This window comes from Magnolia sinica, chromosome 13 (assembly GCF_029962835.1).
Source record: "Magnolia sinica isolate HGM2019 chromosome 13, MsV1, whole genome shotgun sequence".
Lineage (NCBI taxonomy): Eukaryota > Viridiplantae > Streptophyta > Magnoliopsida > Magnoliales > Magnoliaceae > Magnolia > Magnolia sinica.
Genome location: NC_080585.1, coordinates 362,796 through 387,903, shown reverse-complemented (window position 1 = coordinate 387,903; position 25,108 = coordinate 362,796). Strand labels below are relative to the sequence as shown.

The following is a 25,108-nucleotide window of genomic DNA, read 5'->3' as shown; positions in this document are numbered from 1 at the left end:
TAAGAGAATGAATAATAAACTGGCTATATATAAAACATGGCAATGAACAGTATCTCTTTTTACTATACAACATTGATGTAAATATTCTCAACCAACACCCACCATAGGCTGCAGTAAAAAAGACTACATCCTATAAAACAATATGATCCATCAGGTTCTCAACCATCTGTTAAGAACACAGAATCAAAACCCATGTTAGTGAAGTTCTTGAATCTTTGATGCAGCGTGCACGCCCATGAACGAATAAAACTCGTGGTAAAATCCTCTAGAGAGATGCCGAGAACTTCATTTTTACAATGCCGGATAGATGTCCGTTACCTTCAACAATATAATTACATTGAATGACGGGCATCTGTTCTCTCTTTCGGTGGACGTTCTTCCCTTATCTCTTCCAGATCTTCATCCTCACCTTTCTTGCCGGCCTGTTCCTTGTAGTATGCAACCAACTTCTTTAGACGGGCGACTTCCTTTGATGAGATGTTCTTGCTTGGATCATTTACAATCGAGCGCACTCTCGATGCATACCTGAAACAACATGAGAAACGACTTCGTGAGGGTCAATAACGTAGCTTAGACAAACACTAGTGCCACAGACATACAAGGTTATCAGCAACTGTGACCATGTAAGATCCAAAACATACATCGTTATTATATTCAAACATTAGCCCTGACAGCAAAAGATGCAAAATCAAAATATCTGGATTAATCGAAAGAGGTTGGATTCTCTACAACTTTTGTAGAATAGGTTAGTTCTACAAGGCAGTGTGTAGGGCCACAACACTTGATTTTACAGGTTTTTAGCATGATGTTACATAGCATGGTCCGTGTGTTGTGGACTGAGCTGACTTTTAGGCTCAAAGGAGGAACGCTGGGACGCACATGATGGACCAATTGGATGTCATACACACATAACAATGGGCCCCACAAACTGCATTGTAGAGTAAGCTTGGCCTCTAATAGAAATGCTTTACTATGTAAATCAATACAAATAATACTGAAAACAAGAGAAGAAAATAAGTTTTAAGGGAAATCTTCCAAACACAATATAGTCATTATATAGATGCGATTGACAACTATTCTAACCAAGTGACAAGCCAATCATTTCAAGTGAATTAGGAGAAAGATTCACGCAATATTTTGAGATCCTAAACGGTACATTTAGAGAAGTACATAATGGATAGAAGATATGATGTACAACACGTGAAGCTCAACGATTGAATCAGAACTCATCTGAGTCAATGTTAGATGGTTGGTACCTGAGTGCCAGTCCAAAACACAATTCTGTGAAAAAATCATCCAGGTTCATTTCAGACAGAAATCTCTATTCCCTTGGCCAAGTCAAGTTGGGAAATCAAATTACAGTATCTGAGTCAATTTCTTTCGAACTTCAGAATAAGTAGCATAATAGATAGGCCATGCACAACCAAAGCTGAGCCATGTTTGGTCAACAAGCCAAGCTTGAGAAGTTGACTTTTCTCGGAATTATTTTGCAACTGGACGGTCTTTTACCACACCAAGTGACTCTACTTACCAACCTGCTTTGAGTCACATCTGCCACTATGTTTTCATGACAGAATATAAAAGGAAAGGAAGAAAGAAAAGAGTACATACATTAGAGAATTGTGAGTCTCATCCAAGTTTGACTCAGCAGGAGAGACGTTCACAAACATAAGAGTCTTAGCATTGCCACCAAGGGAGTCACTCATGAGCATTGTCAACTTGTGGTTCCTGTAGGGTATATGTTGTCCGTCAGAAGATAGAGCACTAATTACGTCTCCAAGGGCTGAAAGTGACTTATTGATGCTTTGCGCTTCTTTTAGTTGGTGTCCCGCAGAACCCGATTTTTTCACCCTTTCTGAACCAGCAAGATCCACAAAACTAAGCTGGCAAACAGAAGATACTAGTTAGTTAAGAAAGAGTGTGTGCATGTGTTTAGGTATGCGTGTATGTCTTTTATAATATGGAGTTGTGTTACCACTGATTGCGTCTAAAAAGTAATAAAGCATAAAATTCGCATCTAGCAAAAAGACGCCGGCCAGCAAGACATCAGACAACCGGCTCACCATTGCAATGGACTGCTCAATAGTTTTTCATTGGCAACTGCATAACAGTTTGTGCAAGTGTTATAGCGCATACCTGATTGTATTTATGGACATATGGTGAGACACTTATTCCTAAAATAGTTTACTTTGAACTTAATAGCTGGCCCTGTCTCCTCCCATTCTAGTAATTGAGGTTCCGTCACACTCGAGAAGGCATCTAAGTTGGAGCCAAAGCTTAGGTAGAGTGCCACAAATTGCCAATGCATCCACCTAGAGTAATGCACTACTAGCTGGGACAGTAATAGATAAAATGGTGCATAATTCCACAATTTCATGAAATGTGGATCAAATAGCTCCCTTGTAATAGAGATGGCCCAATGCATACATTCAGTTGGGAGCAGTGGCAATAGTGTCATTATTTCTATCTAATATTGTGAGAACCAATGTTTTAAATATCGACAATATTGGCTGATATATCCCACGATATATCTTGTATCCCACCTGTGCGATACGAAACACATAGGTAGTGCCGATATATCCCACATGTTCGATCCGGTGAGCACTTTCAATTTCTGATCCCCTTTTTTTTGTTAAAATTATGTTAAATCAATGTCAAATAGTTACAAATCCATTGGTTCATCATGTTTTGTATGAAAAATCATGGAGTTGGAGCTTTGATTTCGATATCCATTGGTTCTTCATGTTCTCCATGTTTTGTTCTAAATTTTCCTTCAACCAACTGTCAATTTAGACTAATTTTGAAGTATTTAGGAGTATTTGATGAAATGATCATCACATACACTTATTTCGAAGTGATCCGATTTGGGAAAATTCAAATTTTTCCCAATTTCTCCCAAATTGCTTGCAATGTTGCACTCCAAACATGAAATCAAGCATGTATGAGGGTTGATCTACTGATTTGTTAAGTCCTCGTCAATTTTCGGAAAATAAAAATCATTTTTAATTAAAAATTAATAATAATAAATTTTCAAAATTTCCCTTCAATCAACTATCAATTAAGACTAATTTCGAAGTATTTAGGAGTGTGTGATGAAATGATCATCACATACACTCTAAATGTTATGCATTCAAATTGAATATAATTGCATTAGTTCAGTCAGACAACGCATAGCCTAGGACCCTATGCAAAGGAAACCTATTACGTGCACTTCTTGCTTTAAGATGTTATGATTTAAAAGTGTGTATTAAGGTCATTTTTTAACAATCCCTGAAGTTTCATTAAAAAATTCAACCATTTCCCCAATGTTTCCCCATATTTCCCAAAAAGTCTGATAAATTACCCGATACAAACGATATATCTCATGCGATAACCGATATGTATCTGTATCCCAATGATGCGATATGCAATGCAATACCGATATTTCAAACATTGGTGAGAACAACATAGCTAAAAAAATTGTGCACCTCGTATGAAAGAACTAATCAATGGCATGATGGGTAATGTCTAACCTTTCCTCTAGCAAGAGATTGTGTTTGAAGGTTGGTGCTCTCAATAACAATTGAAAGTATCAAATGTGATCTAGAACTTTCTTCATTCATTTGAGTGCCAGAAGTATGTCGTCGCTCAGACCCTCTCAAGATAATAAGTCTCAAATCCTCATAGCTTGAAATGGGTACAACGGTTGCATTCTCCACTGTTACCATCCCCTATTAGGAGAAAACAAATAGTCAAAGATGCATGGTAAAAAACAATAATAATAATAATAAAAACCAAAACCTACATTTTTCTCACATTTCTAGAATGTAAAAAAGTAAATAAATCCAAGCACTTATTGTACAAGAGGAAATTACCTTTTGATCTTTCTTTATTTCTAATTTCAAATGTTTTGCATTCTTTGGTAATAGAAGATCTACTAGAGTATCTTGATACAATTCCACCATATAAGCCTGCATTGTTTCAAAAACAATGTCAATTCCTCATGAAATATAAATGAACTAGCTTTGAAACTAAAGTTTAATGGTCATGAAACATTTAAGCAAGCATCAAAGAAGGAAGTGAGGGTCCTTCAGCTGTAAATCATGAAGACTCATTCTAATTGATTATTTTCCATAGACAATTAGAAAGATTCATCAACATAGAGAAAGTTAAGAAGCATAAAATACACAATTTCCAAAATGCTGGTACCCAGTTTACAAGAATTACCTTTAATGAGAAAGAAAATTTATTGCTGTCACGCTTTAAAATCTTGAAAAGCTCAGCAGTTGCTCTAGGGGTAAGTCCTGGATTACTTTCAGACCCATATATTGTGAATGTCTTTCCAGAACCAGTTTGACCATATGCAAATATGCACACATTATATCCATCAACAGCTGATTGCACTAGATACTGCAAAAAATGCAATTAAAATTAAACAGCCTTCGTATGAAAAAAGCATGTTCCGTAACTACAAAACAGAAATGGTAAGGATGAACGGGCCAAAGATTCATCATCATCATAATCATAGCCCTACTCACTTATTTAGGATCAACTTTTATGAATCTTGTTTTCTTAATCATACTAGTAACAAGAACACAAATGATTGTTAGTGAAAGTTCTACAACCTAACATCAACTCTTCTCTTTTAACAAGGCTTTTGACTGACTGGCTCAGCACTTCAAGGCATCGAGTCTCCAATTATATCACAGGTATTTAACGAAGAAAAACCTTGAAACTTAATTTTCATTTAAACACAAAAATATAGATTGGTTTACATTGGAAATTGAATAACGGTTCAGGCTAACATATTTTTAGAAATAGTGCAATGGGCATTTTGAAAATGGCATTTTGGTGAAATTCTTTCAAAGAATCTGACTTTAAATTATTCAAGAAACATCCTTCAAGTTACTTTGCATCAGAAAAAAAAAAAAAAAAAAATTTATTCAATGTGAAATGAACAAATATATTTACGCGTTTTTAAGTTTCAAAAGGGTAATTTCTCTAAATTCTTTCAAAAGTTTAGATCTTTACAAGTTTAGCTTTTGAAAACACTCCAAAACAATGAATTGGAAACAAAACACAATGAATAAGCTATCCTACTTATTGGCATGCATATGTACTCAACCAGTCCAAATATGTCAAACCTATGAAACTTAAGCAATAATGTGGGGGGGGTGGGCGGCGGAGGAGAGAAAAAGAAAATCGAAACATAGAACAAAAGAAAATCAAAGAAGATAAGCTATCCTAACAACCCTCCTATCTACTAGCCAACCAACAAATAACTATCCAAATTGGGCTAAGAAAGAAAGTCAGCTCACATGTCATCCCATCAACTTGCAGTTAGTCATCCAACCCAAGCTACATCCACTTGCCAACCAACCAAAAGAAAAGGATGGGAGGAAGGAAATATAAAAAAACAAAAGAAAAAATAACCAACATATGATACCCTGCTTTTCTGTGAAGTGGAGGATCATATGATTGACTTTTCGAGCATGTTGATTTGTTGGTTAGAGCCTTGAGGTAATATCTGGTCTGAAAGTAAATAAACTGAAATGTGAGCTTTTTGGGATTAATCTATCATCGGATGAATCCTCCCTTTTGGCCAATATCTTTGGATGCAAGGCAGGCTATCTCCCCACTTCCTATCTTGGTCTTCCATTATGTGTTGGTAAGCCTCCGCTATTTCTTTGGGATAGAATTATAGAAAGGCCAGAAAATAGGCTATCCTCTCAGAAAGTTAAACTCATGTCCCTTGGAGGCAAATTAACTTTAATCAAGGCTTTCTTGTCTAACCTTCCGGTTTACTTTGTCTGTACTTCAATGTCCTAAATCGGTGTTGGCTAGAATAGACAAGCTTAGGAGGGATTTCCTTTTGCATAATGAGCAGTGTTTGCAATATCGATAATATCGGCCAATATTATCGATATCGCACCTCAGCGGCACGAAACCCCCCTGGAAACTCGTTGGAATAGGTGGATTCCTGAGTATCGCGCAATAAATCGCATGATATCACAACGTATCGGCGATATTTTAACAATATCGTGTTTTTTTTTTTTTTTTTGCTTTATATATATATATTTGATATCCCACAGGAATCGACCCTTTTGCTTCAAAAACCTCCTAAAATGCAATTTTCCCCTTTTTCCCTCAAATTTCTTCCAAGTACCTCATGGGTAGATTTCGGTCTATCTTGCACAAGGATTTGGGAGAAAAATGAAAATTTCAACCGAAATCATCATATTCTCATATTTGGGGTCGTTTCTCAATTGGTGAGATATTTTCCATTTCGATTCATTTATTTTTGTTTAAATCATATAAAATGAGTATGAAATCATAAGAAATCATTAATTCTTCATGTTTTACATGGAAAATTAAGGATTTCAACCTTCGATTTTGATATTTGAGTGGTGGCCCGATTTGGGAAAAATTCAAAATTTCTCCAATTTCTCCCAAATTGCTTGCAATATTGCACTCGAAACATGAAATCAAGCATGCATGAGTTCTGATATACTGATTTGTTAACTTCTTTTCAAATTTCAAAAAAAATAATAATAATAATAATAATGTGTATATTAAGGTCTCTTTTGTTTCTAAACCTATTATGTACACTTTTATTTGAGATTTTATGATTTAAAAGTGTGTATTAAGGTCTTTTTTAACAATCCCTGAAGTTTCATTCAAAAATTCAACCAATTTCCAAATAGTTTCCCATGTTTCCCAAAAAGCGCAACAAATTACTTGATACAAATGATATAACCCATTCAATAACTAATATGTATCTATATCCTAAAGTTGCAATACGTAAAGCGATACCAATATTCCGAACACTACTAACGAGAAAAAATTTCCACCTCTTGAGTTGGAAAGAGGTTTGCCTTCCATTCTCTCAAGGGGAGGCAGGTATTAGACACCTTGATTTTGTTAATGAAGCACTCCTAGGGAGGAGAGCAACTTATGGAAAGCTGTAATAGCTGCCAAAGTATGGAACCACCCTGGTGGGTTGGTGGATTAAAAAATACTCCTATCAAAAGGTATAAACAGAACTTTTTTTTAGAGAGAGAGATGGAATAAACAATTTTTTTTTTTGAATAAATGGTATAAATAAAACTGTTGTTTCGGTTTTTGAAAGAATGAAATTCTTGGTGGGAGAAGGGAAAAGAATTAGATTTTGCGTTGATTCCTGAATAGGTGATCAGCCCTTGTCCTCTTCCTTTCCGAAGCTTGCTTATCTTAGTTTGGATCAGTGTTTTCAGTACCGCCCGTAGCGTAGCAGTAGCGTACGCTACGTAGCGTAGCGTAGCGATTTCGCTACGTAGCGTTACAAATAGTGTTTTTCCCCTGTAGCGTGCGCTACAGGGGTTGTAGCGTACTCTACGAATATGTAGCGTGTAGCACAGGTAGCGTACGCTACCTGTTTGGATTTATATTTTTTTTTTTTCAGTGCAGGAAACAATGGTGAAGAACTGACACCACAAGCTAAACTTAAGTTAAAAAACAAAAAACCTAATTCTAAAGGACTTTCACCCCCAAACCGCAGCAGCCGACGCAGATGCTCTCCCCACCCTTCCATTTGGAGACCCAAAATCTTCTCACAGAGCCAATCCAACGCTGCCGACGCTGCTTCTCTCCCCACCCTTCAATGTTGTGGTTGAAAGTCAGCTGCCAAGAGCAAACCGACGCTCTTGACGTTGCTCCTCTCCCCACTTTTCAATCGTGAGTTGGAAAAACTACTTCCAGAGGCAAACCGATTGCTATGGAGCTTCAATATTTACAGTTTTCAGCGATTCAATCTCATCTCGAGACAAAAATAGGTATGCTCCTTCCTCTTTTTTTGAATTTTTTCGATGTTCAATGAAAATAACTTGGTATTTTCAATTTTTTCCTCATTTTTTCCCCTTTTAAAATGCTAGTTACTGTCGGATTGTTGTTCTTTATACTTTTTTTCTGTGGTATGGCCCACGTGGGCCCCACTAAGGTGCGTGAAGGGGTGAAACGTGCATTATTTTCTATGGTGTGGCACACATGGGGCCCATTGAGGTGCGTGAAGGGGTGGGATGTGCATTATTTTCTATTGTGTGGCCCACTGAGGTGCGTGAAGGGGTGGATTTGCATTTTTTTTTTGGTGGGCCCAATGTGGTATGCGTATGAGTGTAAGTGGTGTGCATATGTTTATTTTTGTGATTCACTGATTTATCTGTGACATGTTTTTTTTTTTTTTGGGTCACGTAGTGAACTAAAGAGAGAAGAATATTTGAAGAAAAAGAGAGATTTTGCATGGAAATATGTGGCTGATAATCCACTTGGACAATCTCATAGAAATTATGTGCTATGCAAATTTTGCGGTCAAAGATGTACGGGAGGCGTAACTCGCCTAAAGCATGATTTGGCCGGAACCCACAATAGGATAAAGTCATGCCCAAAAGTGACGGAAGAAGCCAAGGAGGAGTGTAGAAAGGCTTTAAAGAAATATCATGATGGAAAAAATAAAAGAAATGAGGTGTTTCGAGATATTGGGAGAGGGGGATCGACATATCTTTCTGGTTCTGGCTCTGCAAGTGATAGCGCTAGTATGGGTAATGATGCTTTCATTGGCAGCCAACTTGGTAGTGGATCTTCTAGTAATCAACCAATGGCAAGAGCAAGGGGTCCTATGGATCAATTTGTTAGTAGTGAGCAACGTCGATCCACATTGAATTCAAGGTGGAAGAAGGAAGAAAGAAAAGAAGTATGCAGGGTGCTAGGAAGATTTTTTTTTGGGAATGCTTTGTCATTCAACCCGTGCAATACTTTTTAGCATTGTGTAAGGCTATTAGCAAGTTTGGACCAGGATTGAAGTCACCATCCATGCATGAGATGAGAACATGGATACTAAAAGAGGAGCTTGCTAATACTGATAGTTTAATGAAAGCATAAAAAGCTTCCTGGAAAACTTATGGATGTTCAATTATGTCTGATGGTTGGACGGATGGAAAGAATAGAAGCATCATTAATTTTTTAATTAATTATCCGATCGGAACAATGTTTACAAGTCTATTGATGCTTCAGATTCAATAAAAGATGGGAATTTGTTATTCAAATATCTTGATGAAATTGTGGAAGAAATTGGGGAAGAAAATGTAGTCCAAGTTATCACAGATAACCATTCAAGCTATGTAAGTGTTGGGAAGAAGTTGATGGATAAGAGGAAAAGGATATATTGGACTCCGTGTGCTGCACATTGCATAGATCTGATGTTGGAGGATATTGGAAAAATGGAAATATATTCTGAAACGCTTGAAAAGGCAAGGACAGTGACCAAGCTCATTTCTGGGCATGGAATTGTATTGAGCATGATGAGAAACTTCACAAATAACCATGAGCTTCTATGGCCGGCAGTAACACGCTTTGCAACATCATACCTCACCCTTCGAAGTATTTACAAGCAAAAGAATAATCTTATAGCCATGTTTGCATCGGAACAATGGTGCTCATGTTCTTGGGCTAAAAAACCTGAAGGAATAAAGGTACAGGCTATTATAATGTTTGATCCGAACTTTTGGCCTCATGTTGCCTCATGTGTTAAGAGCACCATGCCATTGGTAAGCATTTTAGGAGAAGTAGATTCGGAAGAGAGGCCAGCAATGGGGTTCATTTATGAATTGATGGACTCAGCGAAGGAGAAGATTGCATTTAATTGCAATGATGTAAAAAAGAGAAATGTTCCAATTTGGAACAAAATAGATGAAAGATGGACTCCTCAGCTTCATCGTCCTCTACATGCAACCGGGTACTATCTGAATCCTCAAATACGGTACTCAAATAAGTTCTCTACACACCCTGAGATAAAAAGGGGGTTGTTTGAGTGCATGGATAGGATGATCCCCCATGAAGAGCATGCTGATGCTGATATTCAGTTGGATGAATATGACAAGAGAAGAGGGGATTTTGGCTCTCACCTTGCACTCGAAACCATGACAAAGCATTCCCTAGGTAATTTATAATTTTATATTTTGATATTTTCATTATTATGTAAATTATATTTTTATAATTGGTGAAAGTATTTAATTAATTTATAAATTATAACTAATTTATGTAGCTGATTGGTGGGAACGCTTTGGAGATAGAACTCCACAGCTTACGAAGTTTGCAGTACGAGTTTTAAGCCTCACATGCGGTGCTTCTGGCTGTGAGAGAAATTGGAGTACTTTTGAGCAGGTGACTTTTGTACCATTCAATATTCTAAATTGGCTAATTTTTATTTAGTAGATTAGCAAGTCTTTGATAATTGGCTGACATTGATCATCACATGATCAGATCCACACAAAGAAGAGAAATCGGCTAGAGCAACAAAAACTCAACTCTCTAGTATATGTGATGTATAATATGAAACTGAGAGAAAGAAGCATGAAGAGAAGGGCGGCAATGGATCCAATATTGGTGGACCACATTGAATCAGATGATGAATGGATTGCTGAGAAAAAAGGCCTTGTTCTCCCAACTGATCCATCGTGGCTCGAAGATTAAAATATGGCTTTTGATATTAGTATCATTACAACTATTCCGGAGTCTGATGATCCAGTTGACAACAATGCACCATCAACATCTAATATTTCTGAAGGAGTTTGCCTCCCACCTTCCTCAAAGAAAAGGAAGGCAACTACTTTAAGTAAGTGTTTATAGTTATAAACTAAGTTACATGAACATTTTTAACAAAGAAAGTAGAAGATCAATGAATCTCTTTTTTTCTTTTTTTTCTTCTCCTTTTTTTTTTAAAAAAAAATGTGTAGGTGGTCCCATGGGAAGATTTCTTACTCCTATAAGAGAGGAAGGAGATATAGGAACGAGTGTTCATGGTGTGGATGATGTACATGCAGATGTAGATGCTGATGCTGATGATGAAAGGCCTAGACCTGGTGACGAAGTGAATATGGATGACGACAACGACGATGACCTATTAGATATAGATGACCTTTAGAGTTTAGACACTAGAGTCTAGAGACTAATTATTGAGAATTTGAGATGTTGATTTTGAGGAATGTGACATTTGTATTGTACTTAATGCTCTTAACTTTGGGATTTTTATTTTGAAGAATGTGACATTTATATTTTGCTTTTTTCTTACTATTTAATATTTATCATATATATATATATTTTTAAAATTAAAAAATAGAAGTATTGTGCAGCTTACGCTACACGATACGGAGGGTTGAACGCTACGCAACACGCTACCGCTATTTAAAACACTGGCTGGGACAGCTTGTTTAGTGTAGGGTGCTAGCCAAAACCATGACCCGTACGTGTGGGTGTACAAGTTTATCTTATTCAATATATATGTAGTTCTTTTTCCTTTATTACATCATAATATCCCACTTTATACAATATTTGCAAATAAGCCCACTAATATCATATTTACATAAATGACCCTACTAACTTAATATTCCAACTTTTAGAAGAAACTTGAGAGATAACGAAATCGAAGTCTTAGCCTCGTTGTTGTCTATTTTGCAGGAACATCCCAATCCCCTATCCCACATGATTTCATCTTGCTGGAAAAAGTTAGCAACGGGGTTCTTCTCAATGCGATCTTTTCACATGGAGCTGGAGCAACATGGTCCTATTATCCTCCACAGCTCGAGTAGCGAAGTTTGGTCTTACGAAGCCGCCCACCCATCATCATTCCATCCGTTGGAAGAAGTCAGCATCAGGGTTCTTCTCAGTGCGATCGTTTTAGGAGCTGGAGCAACATGGTGGGCAATAAAAGAGTGTGTCAACGATTGATAACCTTTGCTTTAAAAGCTCGAACTGTTAGAGTATGGTGAATTAATCACTTTATCTCATAGCCCAAGCACACATCGCATGGGTTAGGACCTCGGCCGAACCTCCTTCGTGGGCCTCAAATCACAAAGGCCGCCCACCCCGAGTGTGTTCCCGCATCCCACGGGCTACCCCACTCGAGCCCGGTGTGAAACGCGCATTAATCACCCCTGGTGAGGAGTCTCGAACACGAGACCTCCCTCGTGGGCCCCAAATCACATGGCTCACTCACCTCGAGTGTGCCCCTACATCCACAGGCGACCCCACTCGAGCCCAGTGTGAAAATGCCCCTGCATTATTGCGGCTCATGATGATCAAAAACTTATTTTTTGGCTCGATACCAATTTGATGCAGACAATTAACCACTTGCTCTAAAAGCTCGAATCGTTAAAGTATGGCAAATTAATCCCTTTATCTCATAATCCAGGCCCCACATCTCATGAGTTTAGGACATCGGCCGAACTCCTTTCGTGGGCCCCAAATCACGTGGGCCCCCCATCCCGAGTGTGTCCTCACATCTCATGGGCTACCCCACTCGAGCACGGTGTGAAATGCGCATTAATTACCTTTGATGAGGAGTCTCGAACACGAGACCTCCCCCGTGGGCCCTAAATCACATAAGTCATTACTAATGTTTATATGCCATGCATGCAAGATGCTTAGTCTGCCAATCATCTTTTTTTATATTGCCCCTTTGATGGTGAGACGTGGGAGAGGTTATTGGTGACCTTTGATGTGCAGTGGGTGATGTTGGGATCTATTGAGTCTATTTTCTTCTTGGCAAGGTGGGGTTGGGAAGAAAGGGATGATGCTTTGGAAGCTCTCATTATCAGCAGGCATCTGGGCCTTGTGGTGAGAGGAATGGTCGATGTTTTCACAATTGAAGTGGGCTAGCTTAGGAGTTTTGTAATAGGACTAAATTGGATGTAAATGGATTGGGCCTCAAATATTAAGGCTCTCAGTGAGTGTCCTCTCTCAATTACGTCTCGGTATGCTTTGTAATTGTCTATTGCTTGCTTTCTGGCTATTGACTTTTTATTTAAAAAATCATAATCCTCAAATACGGTACTCAAATAAGTTCTCTACACACCCTGAGATAAAAAGGGGGTTGTTTGAGTGCATGGATAGGATGATCCCCCGTGAAGAGCATGCCGATGCTGATATTCAGTTGGATGAATATTACAAGAGAAGAGGGGATTGGACTAGCTAGCCAGCTAGCTAAGCAAGAAATAAGGGAATGATGGAGGAAAAGAAGTCTCCTCGAGAATAAAAGAAAGTCCTCCCACTAGCCGAGCCACTCAAGAATCAGCTAAAAGAATAAATAAATATAATTTGTATGAACAGATAAAATATCAAATTAGTGTCAATGAATGATGGAATGATAAACAGTAAAAGATTTTCAGAAAATTATTCATCACTTCCAATGAATGGTTGCACTCAATTTACCTTTGTATCTGCAAAAACATCATCTTGAGAAGCAGTACTGTCAAAAACACGATCATAAAGGTGTTGCTTCAGCTTATCATCCTTCCAAGTATGTTCAACGGTGAACTCATCAAGATTTGTAAGAACCATCCTCTCTTTCTCACCAATCTCCTTTTCACTAAGAGGCCGCAAACGACAATATACTCTGATCTTGCCCTTCATATCTGTATAAAGTGACAACAAAAGAACAACTAAATCACATAGATTTGAAGGAAAGAAAAAGAAAAGAAAAAAAAAAAAAGACAACCAACTTCTAATGAAATTGATAGGAAATGGCATGCCAATGAAGAAAGGATGTAGAATTTTATTGATATATCAAGAAATTAACACTATATATGTCAACCTTCTATGGTATTGAAATATCGCTTCCTCAAGACTTGTTCTTCCTTGTAGAGTGCTTCTAGTTCGACCAATTGTGCACCTTGCTTCTTCAAAATTGCAGCAGTTTGTTCATTCTTTCTATCAATATCCTGATATCAAGTATGTAATTTCTTAGCTTAAAATAAAAAAAAACTTAAAGCTTTCTTTATGCGAATGAAGAGAAAAAGATTTGCAAAACAATATCGAAAAGTTAAAAAAACAAGCATTCAAACAGTTCACAATAGAATAGACTAAGTTTAAATAATGAAAGAAACCTCTTTCATTTCTCGTAATTCTTCTAATTCCCTTAAGCTATTTTGCAATGTATCCAACTCCGTGTTCCTCATTGTAAGAGTTGACTCAGCAACAGCCAAGTCTTGCGTAATCCCTTCCAGTTTCTTTTCCAATTCCAAAATTCGCAGCTTAGATGTTTTACGTTCTTGTTCAAATTTTCTTTCAAGAATTTCAACCTGCATTTTAATGTCAAAACAGGTATGAGCAAACACCTTCCCTCAAATGCCGATATAGGTTTTATTACAGCAGCTTAAGCCAAATTTGCTGATAAATAAACCCAGAAGATTCGATAAGTAGACTTGATATTCTATTCAATTTCAAATAAATCACCTCACAACTTTGATCAACCAAATGAAGAGTGTGATTGTTGTGGACGTTAACAAATAAAACAAAGGCATGTCAAAATTATCTAATACCTCTTCGATTTTCTTCTTCTCAAGCCTAAAAACTTTTTGTTCTAATAATAACTTTTCATTAGTCAGTTTCTTAACAGTTTCTTCTACTGCATACAGCTCCTCCGTACGAGCCTTCAAGTCCTCTTGGAGCTTCTTCAATGCCTTAACATAAAGGACATAATTAGTACAGAAACCACAAAACATGGCAAGATACAAGATCAACATCCATAGCCTTCTAATGTCAAAAGTCAACAAATTGTGCAAATAACTATGTAGTAAAATAGAAAGTCAAAAGGTTAGCACACCATTCTCCGGGATCAAGATTACCTGGGAATCAGAACTAGTGTTCCGTGATCTTCCCCAGACCAGTGCAGATTCTCCATCATGGCAACTAGATCCAAGTAAATTCTCCGTTTTTGCATTGTTTTCCAAGGAATTGAGTTGATTGCTCAGGTTTGCTATTGTAGCTTCCAGGTTACTCTTATCCAGCAGTGCAGCCTGATACAACAATAAGAATTACAAAAATATGAAAATAAAAGTTAATCAAGGTAAGAAATAGCAATGTGAAAGATGATTTGCCAGCAAGCCTCTGCCTAACAGCTGAGAGACCAAACTTGCCTGTAAAGAAGAATCTTTCTCATCACATAGCGCTCTGAGTTTATCACGATCACAAATGACTTCGTTCAAGTTTTGTTTCTCAGATTGCAAGGAATCTTTCAGCCCTTCCAATTCCTCCTGCATTTCTACTTCTTCCTTTTGCTTCTGACGCAATTCATCCAATAACTACAAAACATAGAATGGCTTACATGTCAATTGCCTCAACCATGCCAAAAGATTGAAACATGTGTCTCCTACGGTCCTACCAAAAGTGAATGGATTCAGTGTGCTGAAGTGAATGCTAGTGTGGGGCCAATGACAAATGAACTAGAGCTAGGAAATCTACACCTCTTAGATATTCAACTAAACATACAAGGTAAGTTTGGATTGTATTTAGGAATGATGCAAGTTACAAAAACAAAAACAAAAAAACAAAACCAAAAAAAAAAAAGGATACATAGATAATTAATTGCCTAATGACAATGACAACATAAAAGAGAATTCACCTAGAACAAGACAGCATGATAGCAATAAGAAATAACCCCTCGACATGACATATTTAGTCCAATTTATATATCTAAGGAATTTGCAGATGGATTTGGATTTGACTTGAGAATCCAAATCCAGGATTTTCAATCCTGAGATTTCCATTCCATCAGGTGTGTTTAGCGGCTTGGAATCGGGGAATCGGGTAAACCTGATTGTGTTGATGCTGTCCTAGGGGTCATCACATCTGCTCAATGGTTGGTGTGTTTGGCGGCTTGGATTTGCAATCCTGTGGAATCTAGAAACCGTATTTGGCAGCCTGGATTTCAATGAGTAATCCATGAATTATAATATGTATATTCACAAGATAGCAAATTTGATGAGGTAAGTCGTCTCAAATACTCCAGCATGATACACACGTGAGAATCATTATATTGAGCCCATTGTAAGATAGCATTGGCCTGAAAATGGGGCAATTCCACGCATCGGGTGGCCCACGAAATAGTCCACTGATTTCATAATTCAAGCAAAAACCACAAATTTTTGGGTAGTTTGTCATTTGTTTTCTATGGTGTGGCCCACATAATGATTGGATAGGCCTGACTTTTGGGTGATTGAATGAGCAAGTGAATGGGTGATTAGGCAAGATGAATAGCAGGTAAATAACCTTTACACGGTGAATAACTTTTTGCGCTTGATTGTAAAATAAGTTTATTCTACAAAAGTATAGAAGAACCAACTGAAAATGACATTGAACACGTCTACCATATATGCCCTCCCATGTTCTCCTTGGCTGCCAAAAATCAGGCCAATCCAAAACTCAGGTGGGCCACACCAGAGGTAACAGTTTGGACGCCTACCATTAAAAACAGCCCACAGAAATTGTGGTGCCCACCTTGTTCGGTATAGGCCATCCAATCAATTCCAAAGATGCATTTGTTCATGATGAATGGGCAACCCAAAAATGAGGACAGTCCGAAAGTCAGGTGGACCACACACCTGAGGGAACACTTGAGACAGGACGCCCACATTAAAAACAATCAAAATTAACTTTGAGGCCCACATTGTTCTTGTATAGGTAATCAAATCCATTCAAAAGATGCATTTGTCCATGATGAATGGTGAGCCCATTAATCAGGCTAATCTAAACACAGGTGTGCCACACCAGAGGGAACAGTGCAGAGTGTTACTTATTAGAACAACTTTGACACTCTGGTTTGTGATGGATGATACACATGCAATTAGAAAATTACTTAGAAACTGCCTACTTACAATAAGATGAAAAATATCCGAAAGGTCCTGTTTCCACAATCAAGTTCCACAAATTAGAGGTTAGGATTGTTCAACCATTATGATCTTGAGACTTTCTGAATTAGCAATGGTGGATGCTGTAATTTTGTAGGTTTATCTTCAACTAACGTATGCCACATGTACAGTTTCTGACCACCTGCGTGCCAAGTGTTATATGCAACCTTAGTATATTAAATAAACAAAAAGAATCATCTTCTGCATGCACACGCACGCACGCACACGCACAGCTGTTGCTGCTGCTGTGGAGGTGAGGGCGTACAACTGCTCTCTTAAATAGAGAAGGATTCAGCTGTTTGAAAAATAACCACCGGAGTGTATTTTCAATCCACGGATTTTGCATGCCAGCTTTTCAAGAGGATTTTAAATTGGGGACTTTCGAGGATTTTGAATCCTATCAGGATTCAAAATCCAAGGTGTCAAACATGTTTTCATAGCCTAGCTTTGGATTTCAAATCCAAAGTTCCAAAATCCAACCACAAACAATGCTGCCAAACAATTTGTTAATGTAATTAAAAATCATGTGATATTGGAATGATGAAAATTCAATTTGGAACTTCTGCATAATGCATTTTTATTTTGCAATAATTTAAAATCATGTGACATTAGAATTGAGTTCCTAAGGATGATCACGTGTTTACTCAATTTACGAAAAGAGTAAGGTATTAACTTGCTTCTGTAACATCTTCATGATAAGCAATACATATAGCATACCGTATCTGCATTCTTTTGAGATTCTTCAACAGCTTTAGACAACTCCTTCACACGCTTTTCATAGACATCCAGACTCGGAGACTTAATCTGAGAAAAATCTCCCTGCGTAGAGCCAGTAGCAGCAGAGCGCGCCTTTGAGTATCTGCGCAGCATTACATCATTGATATGTGTTTGAAGAGCAACACAAATTTCCTCCCCCTGCAATATAATGAAAATTTTCATAGTTTAGCAGGCATCATGGGACCAATCATTCAAGAAATTTGCACCAACTGAAAAGCCCATTGAGTCCAAAAATAATAGCAAGAAGATTTCAACAATTGCAATACAAACATAAAAGGAGACATTTCAGAGTTAGGACCTGCTTAGTTTCAAACTGGAATATGTGAAGGCCACCTGCAACTCTCATCTTAAAAAAGACAGCAGTATTACTGCTACCAAATTGCATGATGTCTCTTAGCTCAGCAGAATGTAAGTATTCTTTTGGAACTGGGCGGAAAAAATGAACCTAGAACAATCGAGTAATCGAGTTCATCATTAATGACCAGGTCAACAAATAATATCTAATTTTTTAAAGATTTAATCATAAATATCTAAGATATACTGAAAACATCAGAGGAATTTCAACACACCCCACGCTTATTGATGCCTAAAATGATCCGACCAGGCAGGAGCCCTATGGGATCATCTATCTTCCGAACGCTAAAGAAAACCGCGTTTCCATAAGGAAGAGTTCTCAAGATTCGAAGAAACTGCTGCCTTGCATCATCTTTCGACAGATGTTCCTGTATTGGAAACAAAACTTATTAGAAGAGGGCATCACAAAAGGATCCAGAAGGAGCATTTCACCATTGTGTTTCTATTGATATTTTTTGGCAATGTTTCGACAAAGTACTAGAGCAAGAATGGTAACTGATAATGCATGCATTAGCAGACAAAAAACCAAAGAATAATCTCAGAGACCAACCTCGGAACCAGCCAAAAAGCAAAAGTAGATAGAAGTAAACAAAAGCAAACTCGAGATCGACAAAAGCCCCTCATCCTAGCTCAAAAACATAAATGCTACTTTACCTCTCTGGTAGGTAAATTAGGATCAATTAGGAGCGGGCCAAGAAACCATGCATTCAATTTATAATAAGAAAGTCCATCAATAAAATGGGACCAAGGTACATAGCATTCTGGAATATATTGCAAAAGGGAATTCAAATATGATTTTCTTTTAATGATCAAGCATATGCATTCATGAGACTCCAACCCATGTTCACTAAACAGAGTAGATGCTGAAAATAACTGAACAGAAAAGGTTAAGAGTTTCGAGAATTATGCAAACCCATGAGATTTTGTTGTCGAAAGCATACCATCACACGGTAACGAGAAAGAATGTCTAGCTCCCAATCACGCTTTGCCCGTGTAATAGCAATTTGTCTAGGTAAGAATCGTTCAAGGAGTGATGTCCAGTCACTGCAAAATCAACCCACCATTAGAGACGCTTGAGAAAGAAGAGACTAACAAGGTAAGAATGTAGAGTCCCCGCCAAGGCTGCCGCATGGGATTAGAGGCACACAGCACACGTGACAACTGGGTCATTCATCAGGCCCAATGTTTATGCGCCCAGCACAAGAATTAGGCCAGTTTGCTCATCATGTGATGCATACAAAGAAAATGATTGGTCGAAAATTTATTGGTCACCACCAACTTACAAGCATGGCCTGCATATATGTGGGGTGACCTCCCTGATGAACAACCAAGATCTTGCATACTTGAACCACATTGGCGCATGTGTCCATGAGTAGCCTTCCCATTCTCAAAAATACATCTGTTCTATCAGTGTTTACAAAATCACTAACGTGCATGATTCAGGACTCCCAATGAATCCAATCTCAGCCAAAATTTGCAATGCAGACAGTTGTGCAGCATCATCCCTTCCAACCGGATAATTCCCCCAGATGTAATCATGTTGCAACTGCCACAGAAACAGCAACAATTACCAACAGAAGCTACCAAGTCAAAAACTCTGAAGCTTCTACCAACTCGTCACTACATTAACCTTGGATTACATACCTGAACATAGGATAATTGTATAAACATTGGGTCTGTTATAGATTCATCTGACTCCCGAAACAGCCGTTTTTTGAATGAAAGTTTGCAATGCAAAATTTCTCCTTTGCTGCGATCTTTAGCTGCCTTAAATTCCGCCAGCAAATCCCCAATATATTTATTATCATCTAACCCAATATATTCCTCTGTGGGGCATGAAAAAACATAGTTAAGAGCTGATAAGTGACTACTTTGTAAATAGTCATCTTGCAAAGAGTAGCTTGAATTCCTTGTCCTACATATGATTTTTAGCAGAACCAATAGACTCGAGAGTGTTAAAATGATTACCATTGCCAGGATCTGGGGATTTAGAACCAGTGACAACTTTCCGGCATTCAAATAAATTGAAACTAGAGTATGCAGAAAGTTTAATGATCCCTGCAAGTTCCTGAAGCAAACAAGTTTTCAATCAAAGAGTATAGACGCCAAAAAAAAAAAAACAAAAACAAAAAAAAAAAAAACCAAAAAAAAAAAAAAAAGAAAGAAAGAAAGAAAGAAAGAAAAAAAGGAAGTAAAAGATCATGCAAATAAGCTTTGTCCATTTGACATTGAAATGGCGAAGAATAAAATTTTAACAACAGGGCAGATAAAATTCCAGTAGGGGGGGCGAGACAGCATTACTTGAACTCATACATGCGAAACTATCCTTCTTTTTTCTATTCGAATGGCGACATAAATTTTATTTGAAAAGAAAAACTATCCACATAACAATACAAATATCTACCTGATTGCAGTGGATCAGAATTCTTCTATTCATTGTTCAACGATGTGCAAACTGATTGAGGTAAAATATTCTTCAAATCCTTAATTATTTCTTTTCTAACTTTTTCTTCTTTTTTTTCCTCCATAATTCTTGAAATCATCAAAGGGAGAGACAAGTCATTTGAGAAAGAAACATCAAAGATTGAAAATAAAAATTGAGAGAAAAAATCATTAAAAAATCTTGAATAGCCGCTGTTGAATTTTTTATGAACTTCCCCATTCTTTCCCATTTTGTCATTTCCAATATCCTTTCCTTTTTCCCTTTCTTTCCTTTTGCCTTGCCCAAAACCACCCTCCAGACAAACCAAGATTTTAAACCTTGGTCTGATGCATGACAACAAGAATGAGAGGCAACCATCCAGACAACATATGAAAAGGGCCATACAATTTAACATGTATAAATGAGAATAACCATGCAATACACACAAGGTTAGTAGAGGATTTATCCAATGAAACATGAACCAAGAGAATAAGAAAAAGGGAGAAATGCCATTCGAAAATACCTCGACAGCATCTGCGACAGTTGTTGACATGTCATATGTAATTTCCTCAAAAGTCTCATCCAAGAAAAACACTATGGTTGTGAGCTTTCTTCCAGTCAAAAGAGCTTCAATTTCCTCACGCCCAGGAATTGTGTACCTAGGTCCAGCCTTCACGGAACGCTTCAAAGCATCCCATGTATTCAATGCAAGGACTTGTACATCTGGATCAGTATTGGCCCCATGAGCTACATAGTGAACATATTCTGACAAATACCCGGCCATATCCTTGCTAGGAGGCATGGAAGAAGCAGACAAATACATTAGCTCCCACGCTCTTATCAAGCTTTGCCTGCAGAAATAAGCAGCAAACATGGAAACTCTCATCAAGAAATAAAGGCCAAGGAAGTACGCACAAGAAGTGGAGTGTCAATTAACATTTGTTGAAAACCCCAACTGAATGTGGGTACCTGTCAGGATTATTGCGTGTTTGCTTTGAAATCTGTGCAAAAAGCTCATCTCGAAGTTCAGAATGCTTCAAAGTTTGCTTATAAAGTTTTCCAACAAGCTCAATCCTCTCTTCTAAGCTCAAAGGAGTTGTTCTATCTGATGAATCAACTCCCATGTACTTCAAAATGATCTGGAAGAATTTTATCGAACGGCTTACCAAGTCACTGTTAATTTTAAGCAACGAAGTTGGAATCGGATCCTGTCAAATATTCAGCAAAGCGTGCACATAAGTATGGCATTAAAAACAAGAGCAGTCATGAAGCATGATCATAAGAAACTTGAGAACGTTAAAAGAGTTTTCTCCTTAAACATCTTAATGCCTTATGACAGTGCAAAACTCATTTACCAAATTTTCTTCTTGAAATAACCATTGTAAATGGACAAAGTTACCTTTTGGAAACATAGCATATCCTCCAAAGTGAATTTTTCTCTAACTTGAGGTCCCACAGATCTTTTAGAGAAAAACCCACGTTTCCCAGCAGATTGGATCTGCTTCTGCATGGACCTCAAAAATCCCTCCACCTAGAAAATACCAATAAAATACAAATGAGACCAGAAAATGCCAAAATATGAGATAATGCAAATGTCAGTGAAGGCGATGGGGAAAGTTGCCCCAACAGACCACCAAATCAGTTGGTCCCCAGCTCCCGCTGGTGGAAACAATGAGACATGCCAGTCAAGCAATGGAATGTCTGTTGAATCAAGCAGGCCTTTTATGGCCCAGTTGGATAAGGGGCTTCCAATGAAATGGAAATTAAGGCCATTTTGATAGCCGGGTTGAAATTTTATTTTTTATTTTTTTTGAAGACACGGGGTGTCCCCACCTCTTTTTTGAAGTGAGACTAATCCCTGCGGATACACGCAATCACCCACAACCAGTCTTTCCACCAGTGCCCATCATTCGGAGGGTGATTCTAGGAATGCCATCTCATGCGCCTTTGGAGATTGTGTGGAACCACAGCATGGAGGTTCACTCTCTTTTAAACAGATCTTCTTCTTTAGGGTCTCTTCTTCTTGTATCCCTCCAAGGCTAATGAGAAGGCATACGATTTGGCTAAGGAGTATATAGGCCAGTCATTTGTGTAATTCCTTATTGCTTGCTTTATGGATATTGTATCACTTTTTTATGGTGTATGATGCTCCTTTGCCAGAAGTACAACTCTTCTAGATCATGGGGTGAAATATAAAAGAGTCTTTCCATGTACATATGCTTTTCCCAAAAAAAAAAAAAAAATCAATAATATAATCCTAACCATTCATTAACTCTAACCCAAACAATCCATTTTAATAAAAGATTAAAATTGACTAAAATATCCCTTAATCTTGTTACAACCATACAACCCTTCTGTAATTGATCGCTCACTCAATCCATATTAGAATCGCATGATCTTAGGGCCATTTGAAAGCTAACTCAATGCTAATGGTCTTTCCACATAATAAGTTTGTGTCATCCGGACACCATTTGGTACCCGAAAAATGGCCTGCAAATAATTGACGAAAATACTAAAGGGAGACTTATTCAATAAGTCACTAACTAACTATAACAACTAATTAAATATTAAGTGAACTAAACAAAGGACTTAAAGACTAAATCTGATGAGAGGCCACAAAGAAGTTTAGTTGATTGAAGATCAAGGCCAAGAAAGCATCATGTTAAACTGGAGGTCACAAATCCGATCAAATGTTCAAAAATAAGGGACCAATGGGATTGTTGGGTCCACTTGTCCAATTGGGTGCAGACTTCAGCTCCCATATATCGTCAAATGCAAGTTTGTGGCCTGTATAACAATCGTGCAGCGCACACAGCCATACGATCATAAGTGAGGCCCCTACAGCTGATCTATTTTGGAGATTTTAGGGAAAAATGCTCCCATACAAAAGTTCATATCACCGGCACGGAAGTTCAAATTGAATGCGGAGTTTTATAAAAACCATAAGGCTTAGAGAGGGTTTTTGTACCAACCATATAGAGTAAAATAGTCATCTGGTTCTATATTGGAGTTCATACACATGGAACACAGAGTTATGATTGATATGGGCTTCATGTTAGCAATTTTCCAGTTCTTTCTTTAGAGATAGCTTAGGAAAATGCTTGTGAGAGCCAATATTAAGTATAAATTTACGTAAAAGCTATAAATATACAGCCATAGGTGAACAAAAACACGGCTTATTGACCAAGTTATTTTGAGATTTTATAGCATGCGTAGCTCTATTTTATAGCATTAGTTGATTTATTTCTCTTTAGCAAGTGTTGCTCATTGTTTGGACCTATTTATAAGTTTGTAGAATATCTTTGAAGGCCTCAATATCTGAAAGGTATGTGTTCAGCTTAGCAGTCAATCCATTTCAGTTCTGGTTGCGTCATAGTTGAGGCATAAAGCATGTCAGCTACAAAATTATGCTCCACAATCCAACAAATAACAAGACAAATTGGTCAACGAAGATAACAAACTATGATCCGGAATACAGAACCAATATTCCCACCTGGAATCTATCAAGCAAAGGTATAGCACCTGCCAGCTCTGGTGACACATGCATCGACAAGGTTGTTGGAGTACTGCAAAAGACAACAATCGAGATTTATCAGTAAAGCACTTTGCTTTAAAATGCACCTCAAACCCTTCAGAGTGGGCACAAAATCAAGTGAAACAACAAAATGTGCTCCTAATCAGTTCAAGAACAAAGCAAACAGAGAGTTGGATACAAAGATTTGCGACCATGAGTGAAGCATTTCCCAAAAAATATGAGTCACCAGAGTCACAATGTATCAATCTATGTTAGAAAACATCCCAAATCAGCCACTAAACAATGACACAATGCAAGGAGGAAGTACATTTCCATTTTGCATGTCTAAACTCTTCCAAACAAAAAGTTGGGATGTGTTCTACTGCCTTTAATGGTAGATTGAAACATAAAATGCATCTATAAATACCAAAACTGTTGAAATATGATAAAATGGGGTATTCACCATCCAGTTCGAATCCAACCAATCCCATAGAATAGAAATGACAATAACAGCACTTTTGAAGAACAATCGAGAGAAAGGAAAACTTACGGAGGAGCAAAGTTGGAGCCATCACTTTCATAACCGTCCCCATTGGAGACCGTAGCAGAACTATGCAGAGGGGTAGTACTGCCATTGCTGGAACTCAGGGATGTTCGATTCACCCTGACGCTCTGGGCCGCCATGGGTGGTGTATCAACTGTCATTTCAGTCGACACACCCTCAGAAGACCAATCCTTCTTTCAAAATCTAGACATGAACCAAACAAACCAAAATTTAATTCCTCCACTAAAAGGTCAAATAATAATAATAATAATAATAATAATAATAAAGAACTGATATCACCCACTCTATTTAATACATCCACATCCTTATAGAAGTAAAATCTATGGGTGTATACATTAAATTTTTTAAAAAAAAAAAAAAAACAAACAAACAAACGTCATTTCCCAAGAAAATATAGAGAGCGAGAAAGACAGACAGACAGAGAGAGAGAGACAGAGAGACAGAGAGAGACAGAGAGAGAAAGCTGCTATCTTTACTCCTTCAGCCAAACCGGATCACATCCATAACCAAAGCACCAAACCTTGAGCGGAAAAAAAAAATAATAATAATAATAAGTAGAAGAAGAAGAAGAAAACGAACACCCAAAAGATTTTAAAAATAAGGAAAGGAAATTACAGTGTAATCCTTAAATGAAAACCCTATCAATGTGTAAAAAGAAGTGTCGATTTCAAATCCTCAACCATGCGAAAAAGGCAAAAAGAGAAAGAAAGAAAGCAGAACAAGAAGAAGAAGAAGAGTAGAAATGCAGTGAATGAAAATAAGGATAGTAGTCGAAGAAAGAA

The 25,108-nt window shown here is 37.6% G+C and overlaps 1 protein-coding gene across 1 annotated transcript; it reads right to left on the bottom strand.

The window, feature by feature from the left end:
• On the bottom strand, positions 1–24,512 carry LOC131222300 (kinesin-like protein KIN-14I). The gene is made up of 23 exons (XM_058217323.1): positions 24,312–24,512; positions 23,741–23,813; positions 21,647–21,778; positions 21,217–21,455; positions 20,771–21,098; positions 19,794–19,893; positions 19,470–19,651; positions 19,256–19,371; positions 18,767–18,869; positions 18,041–18,193; positions 17,770–17,916; positions 17,412–17,609; positions 14,925–15,089; positions 14,634–14,804; positions 14,328–14,468; positions 13,893–14,087; positions 13,601–13,727; positions 13,219–13,421; positions 4,207–4,389; positions 3,855–3,950; positions 3,513–3,710; positions 1,612–1,883; positions 1–525 (listed from the first exon to the last, which is right to left on the bottom strand). Exons 1-23 carry the CDS (start codon positions 24,464–24,466, stop codon positions 333–335), a joined length of 3,870 nt encoding a protein of 1,289 aa, XP_058073306.1. The 5' UTR covers positions 24,467–24,512; the 3' UTR covers positions 1–332.
• Between the last annotated feature and the right edge of the window lie 596 nt (positions 24,513–25,108).